At 41.6% G+C, this 12,873-nt stretch overlaps 2 protein-coding genes across 2 annotated transcripts; both read left to right on the forward strand.

Moving 5' to 3' along the window:
* The first annotated feature begins 2,168 nt into the window (after positions 1 to 2,168).
* Positions 2,169 to 3,652, forward strand: LOC6584337. Its single transcript, XM_002009957.4, has 2 exons — positions 2,169 to 2,351; positions 2,423 to 3,652. The coding sequence occupies exon 2, from the start codon at positions 2,433 to 2,435 to the stop codon at positions 2,949 to 2,951; it is 519 nt and encodes a 172-aa protein (XP_002009993.1). The 5' UTR covers positions 2,169 to 2,351; positions 2,423 to 2,432; the 3' UTR covers positions 2,952 to 3,652.
* A 7,819-nt stretch (positions 3,653 to 11,471) lies between these two features.
* On the forward strand, positions 11,472 to 12,310 carry LOC6584340 (transmembrane emp24 domain-containing protein bai). The gene has a single exon (XM_002009960.4). It carries the CDS (start codon positions 11,581 to 11,583, stop codon positions 12,199 to 12,201), a length of 621 nt encoding a protein of 206 aa, XP_002009996.1. The 5' UTR covers positions 11,472 to 11,580; the 3' UTR covers positions 12,202 to 12,310.
* Positions 12,311 to 12,873: the final 563 nt, after the last annotated feature.

Below are 12,873 nucleotides of genomic sequence, written 5' to 3' on the forward strand. Positions count from 1 at the left end.
GAAAGAAAGAAATAAATAAACAAATAAATAAACAAATAAATAAATAAATAAATAAATAAAATTAAAATAAAATAGTTATATGAAAATTTATTTATTCATATATTTTTTGTTTGTTTATTAGACACTAGAATCAATATGAAATGAAGATTAACTTAAGAGCAACTGTGGCCTTCGACTTTATATGCATGTCGACTCCAATTTGATGTAAGTCTGAGGCAATGCAGACGTAAGTACATCCATATGTACGAACTTAACACCATCAATCATACAAGTTGTATGTTTCACAATGTCTGCAAATAAGTGTCCTTAACTCACAATCTGAAAAAAAACCAAAGGGCAACCAATAGCATCGCTTCTTCAACGAGTTCGTTTACGATCGGCTAGAAATTGATTTGTTGTTGGTTTGCTCTGCCTTCTCCACAACCGATTATGAGTATGCGAGGCTGTGCTCGATAAGCTACAAATTGCATAGGTGAATTGAGTGGGCGCATGAGTATGTGAATATGAAGACCATTTGCATTGACTTCTCTAGTCTCCTTCTGCGATCGACATTCGTTTCCCTCCCTAAAATTTTTTTAAAATTAATATGTAATAAAATTTAATATAATTTCTGCTAGAAAGAATGCAAAATAAATTGTATTAAAATGCTTTAATTTAGTCGAAAAAAGCTATAATTTGGTCACACGCAAACCTTTTGGGTTCTAGGTATATCTCTTATGATATACTTATGTAAATATTACTAACTAGTTTTATAATAGTAATTAAATTAAGTTTTTAATAGGAATTTCAATATATTGCATAGATATTTTTATTACTATGCAATATATTGTTATAATATAAATATATATTTTATGACTTTTTCCATATAAAAGGAGCTAAGCAAAACGAAATTTCTATTGTCACAAAATTATTTAATTGGACTCATCGAGTGAAATGCTATTCCGACTTGATTTCTGAGCAGCTGGTCTTCAATTAAAATGAGTCTGCTCTATTCTATATATAGCTGCCATATACTTAAGCCATGCCAGATTGAGGTTAGGCACTCGCTATGATTACAGCAAAAGTCCTTTGGCTGGCAGTGGGTGGGGCTGAGGGCTGGGGTATGGGCTCTGGGCTCTGGGGGGTCTGGGGGTCTGGTCTTCAAGCACTTCACCCAGTTAGCTGGATGGCAGGAACGAACAAAGCTGTGCCAAATTATAAACCACTCAACCTGTATTACATGCTGGGGCCTGCTGAATCGTTTCGATTGTTGCAACGGCTGCAACTGCAACAGCAACTGCAACTGTGGCTGCTTCGAGTGTTTAATACCTGTCGTCATTAATATTTGCCTGCGGCACAACAAAAGCGTCTGCTGGCCTCCCTGCCACTTGTCGATATTTAACATAATTGTGCAATTGTGCGAAGGCACACACACACACATGCACACACACACTCGTTCGTTGTGTGTTCTGTTTATTTGTATATGTAAAATCAAAAAGAGTTCAAGCATCTGCGTTTAAGTCGCGTTGCTTCCAAGTTCCAAGAGTCGCCGCTCACTCAGGCAGTTAATGGTTCTGCAATGGTTGCAGCGGATGTGCAATTTCTTCTAGACCCGACCTCAAAAGGCTTGTTCGGGTCTATATGACCCAACACATATATATGTATATGATAATAATATGTTGCATGCATAGAAATTTTCGCAGACAAGCTCAAGAGATTCGTTCTGTTTTGGTTAGTTGACAATGTCAATAGAGGACTAAGGACTGTCGACAGAGCAGAGTTAGAGATCTGCCTAGGCTTTAGTTCTATCATTCGAATTGCAAAGCAGTTGAGTGTTAGCTTCGATCCAACTAGCCATGACGACTTTTAGATGCCCTGAACGAATCGTATTTTTAGCTGTACGCCTTGGAACATGCACAACAAACAAATTTATTTCTTTAATAACTTCTGTATTATTAAATGGATTTCAATGGAATTTTTAGTATTTGCTTAATTTTTTCTACTGAATATTTGTCAATTTATGATAAATAAATTCGCTTGCTTTGTGCTTAGGGCCTGCTAAGCTTCAAATAAATTCTGGCCTACTATGTCCAAAGTTCCATTTCATGATTTTCAGCAAAACTCCCAGTTGCTGAAATTTGTTGTGCATAGTAGGCGCCGCCAGGCGACATTTGTGATACAGTTGTAGCTGTTCATTTCAGGCTCATTCGGTTCCCATTCAAAGTACAGATCACATGTGAAACCAAAAATTTTTTTTTCTGAAAAATAGAAAAAACCTTCACAAATTTCGGTTCAAGATAGATTGAAGAATAAAAAAAATAAATTATTGAATTTTTTATTTTGAAATTACAGCAGTGAACTTTTATATTCAGGTAAATATTGCAATTGCGTTAAAGCGCGCCAAAGATTTGTGTTTAATTGAATGTGGCTCTGCCCGGTTAAGGATTCAAATCATGCAGCGTTCATCGATAAGGCTCGTTGGTGGCTTGTACGCGCGGACAGATGCATCACGAATGCTGATCAAACGACACATTGCATTTACCTCGAAGAAGGGATTCTCTAAGAGCAGTGGAACAAATAAAACCACAATGGGATCGGGACAAAATGTTGGTGGCACGCCCAATCGCACGGAGACCAGCACTGTGGAGGCCTTCAAGAGGGACATGGCGAAGCCGAAGCGCTTAGTGCGCGAGGACAACATGTGGAGCGATCCACAGCGCATGGATACCAGATGGCTGCGTCCGCGAGATCCCCGACGCTATAAGCCCGACTTTGGCCAGACCGAGCCGCACTCGTTGCGTGAACAGTTTATGCGGAGTCCGGACGAGCGCACACGCAACGCGATGGGACGCGACTGGGAGGTGGCGATGCGGGTTGCGGCCACCAGGAGGCGTCAGGCAGCCAATATCAAGCCAGATCAGGATATGGTTTACATGAGGTCTAAACAGGAACTGGGTCCCCCGCAGGAGTAAGCAAATGAGTATGTGGATGCGTACGAAAACATCTATTGGACCTGAAATTGCATAGAATGCCGTCCATATGTTTCGATCTACCGCTTCCCCCCCTATCATATGCCTCGGACAAAGCCCCATCAGCACGTGTAATCATAATTGGTTAATAACGGTTGGGTCGATGAAACCGTGAATGACCTCAACAAATTTAGACTTAAGCATGCTATCTCATAGCACCCAAACACACACCTCAAAACTGCCATTAGATACAAGAATCTATTAATTCATAGTGCACAGTCGTGCATCTAAAATCCGGCCAGTCCAATCGATGAATCGAATCACGTTTAGCAAAAATTGTTTCAGAGCCAAGAATTTGAACGGAACGCCTATGTAATGCGGACGAAAAGTGGTGAAAGCCCAGAATGTAGATAGGTAGTAAGTTTTTTTTTATTTGGATTCCAACATGTTAAGCTGTAGCGATGATCAGCTCCCCAAAACAACTTTGATTTGGTATATAACTTTGCGTGCCACAGCAAGTGGCATTCAATCAAATTAGATAAGTCTCAACTATTATTATTAAGCGAATAATTATGCACAATTGTTCATTAGATCCGAATAATACTACTACATTCCTTTAAGCATCGAATAAGTAGATCGAAATCAACATAAGTATGTGAAATACACAAATTTGTTAATAAATTTAAACTAATTTTATAACCTAATGAATTGCTTTTATGAAATTGCAGAAAGAGAGCTGTGGTAGATGAAATATATATTTATATGCATATAGATATACTTGATACTAGATGAAATATATATATGTATATACATTTAGATATACTTGATCTGAGTGAAGAGCTGAAGCAAAACTAGAGTCCTCCAGTACGTCTGTCCGTCATCCGACCCTTCGTCTGTCTGCTCGACCATTCATCTGTCTCTTCTAACGTCCGACCATTCATCCTTCCGTCCGTTCATACATTTATCCGTACGTCTCCTTCTAAGCTTGTTCGGCCGCATTGTTTTTTTTAAGCCGTATGAAATTTAGCATTTGAAATATATTTTCGAGTATACTATGTGCAGTACACGTCATATTATTTTATTGCGATAACTTCAACTATTATCGATAAATATCTATCATATTTCGTATTTAATATGTGTAAAAGCTTGAAGTTCCTAATTGTCCACGCAGGTTCCAAGGATAAAGACATAAATTTTTAGAGTGCTGAGGATTCTAATCCGCTTTCCCTATATTACACATAGAAGCGACTTATGCATCGGCCAATAGGCACAGCTCCATAAATATCCTTTAGAAAGTGCTTTTAGAACAAAAGTCATACAGCAAGAGAATCTTACTTGTTGCTTTGAGTACATCTTTGGATATAAGTGGGAGCTAATAGCGGATGGAGTTAGTTGAAAAGAAATTGGTAAAATTGAAATAAATTCACAAATGATATTTTAAATTGTTAGATTTTAATAGAAGTATTCCCTATGCCATTTTATATATAAAAATATTGAATTTGTATTGCTAACATTCCAGGCAGCTAAAGAGACGCAGAGACATTTGCGTCCTTGGCTACTTTGTTGCTGCAGAAAGCGCTCTGGCAGTTGGCAAGAAATATGGCAACACCTTCGCTACGGACATTAATTTTTACTGCTTTTGGGTTTTCAATTTGCCAAAGAAGCCACGTGAACGACAACAGCAGAGGCAGCAGCGGAGACAGTGGCAGCGGCAGAGGCAGAAGAGACAAGGCGAAGGACTGCGGCATTTAACGCCGCATAGAAAATCAAACGCAAAAGGTCGAAAGACAAAGGCATGGAGTTGGAACTGGAGCGCCTTGTGATATATATGTATATGTATATATGCATACCCCATGCCCGTTAGCCGGTAGAAGAAGCAGGAGGATTGGAGGTGGGGATTGTCCCAGTCAGTAACCCTTTATCGAGACGCGCAGCATGGGGCAAGTGTTGATTTAGGGTTGCAAACAGAAATTATGATAATGCCTGTGAAAACAACAGAACAGAAGAGGAACTGGAATAGTAAGAGCAGGGACCGAGACCGGGACTGGGACTGTGGCTGGGGCCGGGGCCGGGGCCGGGGTCGGGGCCAGGACGGGTGTAATGAAACCCAAGCGAAAGAAAATATATTAAATGATATTGAGAGGAACTAATTTTCATTAAAAGGATTAAAAAGCATTTGGCAGCGAGCGAGGCGGGCGCAGACAACCGCGATGCGGGCTGGTTATGAATTAACATAAAAATCATAAAAATATGACACTATGCGACGCGTCGGCCATCAGCATCAGCGCGATTATCATTATCATCATCATCATCGTCATCGTCAGCGTCAGCTGTATCGCGAACAGCATCATCATTATCGTGTTTGGCAGGCGGGATGCTCATAATGAGCAGAGCTTCGAGGCGACCCGCAACACCGGCTAAATGGATATGGCAGCAACGGCAGCCACAATCTCCACGGAATGGGCGTGGCAGGCAGGTGGCAGCGGCAATGGTAGTGGCAGTGGCAGTGGCAGCTGGCAGTGAATGGGTGGGTGGATTTGGGTGGTCTGCACATTGGCCACATTGATGGCAACGCGCGACAATCAACACGAGGCGCGCTGATAGCGTCGCGGCAGCGCGCGCGCGCCACATTTGGGTTTGGGAGGATTAGTAATGGCATCGCATGCCATGGATTGGGTTAAAAGGTGGGCCAGAGCATGCTAAGCATTATGCTGCCGCTGCTGCTGCTGCTGATGCTGCCCAAACGTCGTCCGAAACAATGTTTGCTCTCGCTCTATCTTTTGTGTTTGAGGCTGCGCTGCGGCTGCCAATGCCAATGCCAATGCTTATGAGTTGGGATATATGAAGCGCCCACACCATGCCGGGCCTTAGCCACTTAGTAACTCACCCGCAGTTTATTATTTTCAAAATATTTAAATTTTTTGGTAATAAGCGAAAAATGGTTTTAATATAAGCAAATGGCTGCGGATAGCAGGAGGCAAACGATGTGCCTGACTGCGACGTTGTTGTCCTTAATCCACCTGGTTGCTGCCATTGAGGGGGGTAGGTAGTGCAGGGCGCGGCGCGGTGTGTGGGCTAAGCGACGACCGCTGTATCGATATGTTCAGCTGAATCTACTGTCTGTGAGAGAGAGAGAGAGAAAGACAGACAGATAATGTATTATTAGTTAAGCTAAAGCTGTGTTTGAGGCTGATTAAGCCGACCTTATCGCAAATTGTATTTCTGCCTTGCTGCTAGTCTTGCCAGACTCTCAGATGTTGGCTAATTGTCGTTATATATTTGACATAGGAATTGAACTCATGTGTCTTCTTTCTGAATAGGCATAGACTGTCATATCGATAAATATCGATCTTGTATCAAAATTGTTTTTATAAATTGATTTTAAACTAAGTCGATACTGTTTCTTAAGTTGTAATATAAGCTATTCAGATTAGGTACAAAAAATTAGAGCTTAAAGAAGAGAGTAAGGGACAGAGAGTGAGAGAGAGAAAGTTCAAAGAGAAAGAGTGGGAATGTAATCAATGGAATGTGTTAGATGTAATAGCTCGTGATGGACTGAGCTATTGCACTTCTTACTGGGCGAGGCTCAAAAGAGCTTCAGATGAGTGAGATGCAATAAATTGTAGTTTACTAATTGTTGCTCCAAAAAAACGACGACTTCATATTCGACGGGTCCATTTGGTAACTCTACAAGGTGGCTCATATTCGACGGACCCTTGCTCTTTTATACCCTGAACCCATTGAAAATGGGAAATCAGGGTATAATGGTTTTGTGAAAAGTATGTAACAGGCAGAAGGAATCATCGCAGACCCCATAAAGTATATATATTCTTGATCAGGACGACGAGCTGAGTCGATATAGCCCTGTACGTCTGTCCGTCCGTCCGTCCGTATGAGCAAAAGGATCTCAGAAGATATAAGAGCTAGAGAGCTGGCATGCATACTCGAGTATACCATACGCAGTACAAGTTTATCATATTTTTTCGGTAACTCATCCGATATCTTTTGTTTTCTCAGCCTAATTTGAACACTTTTAGACCTGTAGACTTCAAATTTGCGTTGTATATAAAGTTAATGGATACAAAGATTTTGTAATTTACAGATTTTGGATACCACGCCCCCTTCGCCCCCAATTTGTAAAAAATTTCAAGTACTAGAGACTTGCGCTTTGAAATATACACACATTTTAACTATATGATTACGCTCTAAAAGTTTCATTAAGATCGTATGTCTACAAAAGAAATTATTCAACAAATAAATTCTCATCATATTGCCCACACTTCATCGCAGCCCAAGCGCAGCCGCTGCTTACTGCGCAGTTAGCAGAGCGCGTGCTTATAAGTGCATGTGTATTCATGTGTGCATAAAAGAAGTCCAGAATGATTAGAATATCAGCTTGGAGGGTTCAGGGTATCTTTTAGTCGAGCAGTCTCGACTGGAGCCTTCTTACTTGTTTTTAGTAAATATTGAATGATATGTCCTGATAGTTCTCTATTCAAATAGCTCCAAGAGTACCATAAAGTTATATACTACAATCGCAGTAGTTTTAATATCAATATACTATATATGTATGTATGTATACAATAAATATAATATATCTAGCAGTCTTATGTAATATTGGCTTTTGTTGCAACTAGCTTTGGTTCGAATGCAACAACTTTTGATGGCAGCTGAAAACGAGTCTGGCGAGTCGTAGATGCCTAAACAAGAAGCGACCGTTTGGCAGGTTGCTTAAGTTTTTAGCGAGACAATTGTTCCTTGCCTTGTGTCTTGCCGGGCTGCCCATCCAGCGAATGCCCATGCCCGAGTGAAATTAGCCAAAAGTAATCCTTTAAGTTTAGTGCGGCAAGAATTGCACACAATTGTCGGGTCGGGGCGGGGCGGGGCGGAGCAGGCAGAGGCAGCACAACACAGCACAGCACAGCCCAGCCAGACAGACAGAGTTGCTGGCGGAGGTTGAGGCGGAGTCTGAGGCAAAAATGACGCCCTCACGAATTGGACCAACTGGACGGAGGAGGCGCCTCCGCACTGCTCCCACTGCCGTCCGTAACATTGTCAGCCACGTTGATGACATTGTGCAAAATTTTGTAGCTGTCGTCGTCGTCGTTGTCCTCGTTGTCGTTGTTGCTGGCTGTGCCATCTTCAGCCGCCTGGCTATAAAACTTTTATAGTAAAAAGTAAATGCCACAAATGAGCAATCGAAAATTTCGCATTATAATGCAAACTGTGTGCATTTTTCGGGTTATTGTAGTCTACTTTTCGGGCTAGAGACAAACGCATACCACGAGAATGCGACACGGACACGACAGCCATCGTCCTGCTGCTGCTGCTGCTGTTGCTGCTGCTGCTTGTTCTTCTGCTCTGCCACTTCATCCATGGCAGTCGTCATGGTCGCCTTTGCCGTTTGCCAGCGCCTAGCGCCTGGCATTCATTTGCGTTGCTTTCTCTCTCCGTCCGTCGTCGTCGTCGTCTCTGCTCTTCTTTTGCCTCTATTAATAATAATAGAATTTTTGGAAATTTTGCAGCAGCTCTGTGAAAGGAAAAGGAAGCTCGCCTCGCGATTTTTGCATTTGATGACAACGAACGGGTTGGTTAGTTGGCAAAAACCACTGCCAATGGCATCCCCATCTTACCCCACCTGCTCGACATTTCCCTTTGACTGTATTACATAATTCAGCGGAGTTGACTGCCCCGCACTGCCCCGCGCTGTCACATTACGTCGCCCACCTTCCCCCTGCCAGCTGCACTGACAATAATGCTAATAATGTTGATAATGCTCATACTTAATACTTGCAAATGCATAAAATACTCGTATACCGCCCATGAATTGTTCTCGCTTATAGCTAATGGACTCGTTGCTCAACATCTTGGCAACGCGATTAAGCATCGGCGGGAGCTGGGCTAGAAAAGTAGCAATTGGCTTATGCAGACTGCGTGGGGGGACAAGGGGAGCTGCAGTAGTTGTTGAAGAGTCTCAGTGAGTGAAAAGGGTGAACGTGCTTCGATTCCATTTGTTTTCCGTTTAATTTCCATGTACACTACGATATAGCATTAGCGAATGAGAAGATATATCCTGTTAAAATTCCATTTGCTTTACATTTCATTTTCATGTGTGGTACGATTTAGTTAGGTTATCATTATCGATTAGCAGAATCGAACATTATCTAATACAACTGATCCCTTTGTCATTGTAACTTGTAATTGAAAGCTGTATCGATAACGATAGTTACCTGAATCGATAATTTTACTCGATAATTCGTTCATATAGTGAAGAAAAGTATATTGATTTTTTGCATGAAATCAAACAGATTCGAAGCTAGAACTTGCAGCTCTAAACATATCGATAACGATTTTTGATGGAATCGATAACTTTATTTATTGATTTTCACAGGAATCCAAACTATTTCTATAGAGACTTGACATGTCTAAATTTCATACCAAGCAGCTCGTCCATATCTTTAGAGTTACGATCATCAGATGAGTGACTACTGTATTTCTCTAGAGGAAAATTCTTTACCTTTAGATTTGGCGAGCGCTGCGAGCAAGTATTATGCAGTCAGTGCTGCCCGGTTTAATAATTACCCATTTTTTCTGCTGTCTGCTTTGCACATTGAATTCGACTCTGCCTCAGCTTCGGTCAGATTCTAGCTCTCTCCCTTTGCTTAGTACATCGTCTCGATAACGATTTCTCTTTCGACTCCTTGTCGATTAAATTTTCCAAGTTTTCTCGTCTCATACCTCATGTTTGGCCATAAAAATGCCAAAAACTCATTGACTTATGGGCCAAGGCTTGTCTCTAATTGCAGACGCTCCCACTCCCACCCCCTCACCCAACTGTCCTCGAGTCAAGCAGCTGGCCAAGTTTTCGGATTGGGCTGGAGCAGGAGCTGGAGCAGGTGGGGCAATTAGCAGAGAGATAATGTCCTTGGCTGAGGCATATTAAAATTGGATTTCCAAAAAATATGTATGCATATACTTGGACTTATTATTATTATTATTATTACTACTATATCTATCTATATGCTTATAAATTAGCATTTTGGGCGGCTGTCCGGGCGTTCGCCTCGGAATGCGTTATTAATGGCAAATTAAAAGCAATAAAAAACAGATGTGCTTAACGTAGCACATTTTACGCGGCACAGGCCACGCCCACCTCCGGCGATGCAAGTGTGGGGAAGGGGGAGAGGGAGGCATGGCTGGGCTCTTAGAGCTGGGTTACAGCTCATCAGCTGTGGGCCGCGCACCTTTAGTCAAGAAGTTGGCGTCGTTGTCGTTATGAAAATGACTTTGCTCTTTGCTGTTTTGGCCTGGCCGAAAGGTGGGGTGCTCTATACCCATACCCATACACACACACACAAACACAGACGCATACACTGATACATAAACACATACACACACTTGTGCAAAAAAGTTTTGCATTCGAAATTTGTTGGTCTGTTGCGCTGCGCTGCGCTGCCGCTGGCTTATGCAGTTTATCATTTGCTCTCCATCCAGGTGGGTAATTTTAATTTTAAGCTTGAGTAATGACAATATTTACTTCCACTTAAGCGACAACGTCACACGCTTTAATGGCATTTTGATTTGAGCTGTTGTTGTTGAAATTGTTGTTCCACTTCCTCCTGCCTTTACCTTTGCCATTTTACTTTTTTGGCTGCTAGACGCCAACAGCTTCTGACAGTTGCTCCATGTCTCAACATTTACCAGAAACAGCAAAAAATATGTTTTTTTTTTTTTTTTTGGTTTTGGTTTTTGTTTTCAGTGTAACCTTCAGCCTAACTAAAGACTAATGGCTTCTAATTTCAGGCGGCATTAGAATAAAAACTGAATCTGAATAGGGCTGTGGAGAGGGGGACGGTATATTGTGGATGATATTCCATAGAGCTATTTGTAGCTACTGAAATATGCTACAAATTAGTTGGTAGAGGTTAATCCAATCACTGGATGGGAGAGATAGTGAGACAGTTTAATCGAGAGAGGGAGAGAGGGATATGACGAGTGAGGGACACAGAGAAAGCTAGAAAATCAGAGAGAGGGAGGGAGTGTGAGAGAGAAAGGGAGATACAGAAATATATATATATATATATAGAGAAAGCCAGACAGACGGAGATAGGCATATAGAGCGAGAGAGATAGATGGATAGATGGATGGATGGCAATAGAGAAAGAGAGAGAAAGTGAGCGATAGAGAGATTGATGGAAACATATATATCGAGAATGAGAGATAAGGAGAGAGAGAGAAATGTGAGAAGGAGAGTGCCAGTAAGAGACAAAGACACACTGAGAGGGTGACTGAAAAAGATAGAGCGAGGGAGATTGAGGGAGAGAAATATCATGGAATGCGCAGTGAGCATACCTCAAAACAAGAAAGAGACACATAGAGAGCGTGAATGAAACTTAGTGAGAAACACATTAATTGGGATACGCTCGGTAGAAGTTTTACGCATAACAAAGCATTTAATTTTCTAAGTTTGACATTTAACTTTACTAAGTAAGTAAAAGTATAGTCTGCCATGAGACTAAACTCAATACAGACATATACATATATATGTATATACATACATTTCATGCTAAACTCATCTGTGAAGCAATAGTAAAATTTTTCTGTTCAATTTATTATATTACAAATCACGAAAATGCTAAAATCATATATTGTTTTACTCACGATCCTGGGGTGCGTCCCGAAGCTGCATGGCATCAGGTTCCATTTGACACCGAACGGACGAAAATGTCTTAAGGAGGATATGCAAGCGAACCAATTGGTAAAGGGCGAATATGAAGTCTCAGATGTGCCCGGACAAATCGTCAACTATGTTGTACGCGACAGCAAGGGTCATATATTGTCCCAGAAGGAGCGGATTACCAAAGGAAAGTTCAGCTTCACGGCCGAGGTGTATGAAACTTACGAGATTTGTTTCACTTCAAGAGGGGGAGCCAATCAACCTGGAGCTAATCATGAAGTCTCACTAATTACCAAAAAAGGCATTGAAGCCAAACGCTCTGATGCCCTTGGGGAGGCAGCCAAATTGAAGCCGATCGAGGCGGATCTAAAGCGTTTAGAAGTTCTTTCGGATTCGATTGTTCTTGACTTTGAGCTGATGCGTAAACGAGAGGAGGAAATGCGTGACACCAATGAGAAAACTAACAGTCGAGTTTTAATCTACAGCGTGTTCAGCATTTGTTGTCTGCTTGGCTTGGCCACTTGGCAAGTTCTTTACCTTCGCCGATTTTTCAGGATTAAGAAACTCATCGATTAGAGACGTTGGCACCCATATATAGCATATATATGTATCCTCTCATGTTTTGCTCTATAAAAATAAATTACTTAGCATAGCTCGAGCCATAAATCTCAGCTATAAGATATAAGCTCATGTTGCATATGATGTTGCTGGAATTCTTGGGCGAACTACCAAAAAATCAAACAATGAAGTCGGAGCGCTGATAGGGCTTGTAAAACATAAACAAGTAGCTTTGTTTCGTTCACTCTCACACACGTACGCGCATTCGCTGTGCCAAGATCAACAAAAAGTCATAAAAAATATAGATATGTGTGTTCCATATAAGCACTTCAGACGACAGCGACGACGCATCTCTATAAATTTTGTTGTGTAACAAAAGATGTGCGCGCTTGTTAACAATGCAAACGCACGAGTCACGCATACACACACACACACACACACACACACATCCCCTCAGCATTGCCAGAGTCGAAAAAAAAAAAAAAAAAAAAAAAAAAAAAAAAGTTCAAGGAAAGTAGAGAAAAAACAAAAGCAATTGACGCTGCGCCTCCATCCGCTGCCAACAGCAAGACATTCAAGGCCCAAAGAGTTGTTGGCCCGTATCTCTGAGCCAACTTTCGTTTAGGCCGTACTGTGCTGTGGAAGGTGGGTGTTGCCTGCCACATTAATGGCGCTCGCGTCCTGCCCTGC

This window comes from Drosophila mojavensis, unplaced genomic scaffold, assembly GCF_018153725.1.
Source record: "Drosophila mojavensis isolate 15081-1352.22 unplaced genomic scaffold, ASM1815372v1 contig_136, whole genome shotgun sequence".
NCBI lineage: Eukaryota > Metazoa > Arthropoda > Insecta > Diptera > Drosophilidae > Drosophila > Drosophila mojavensis.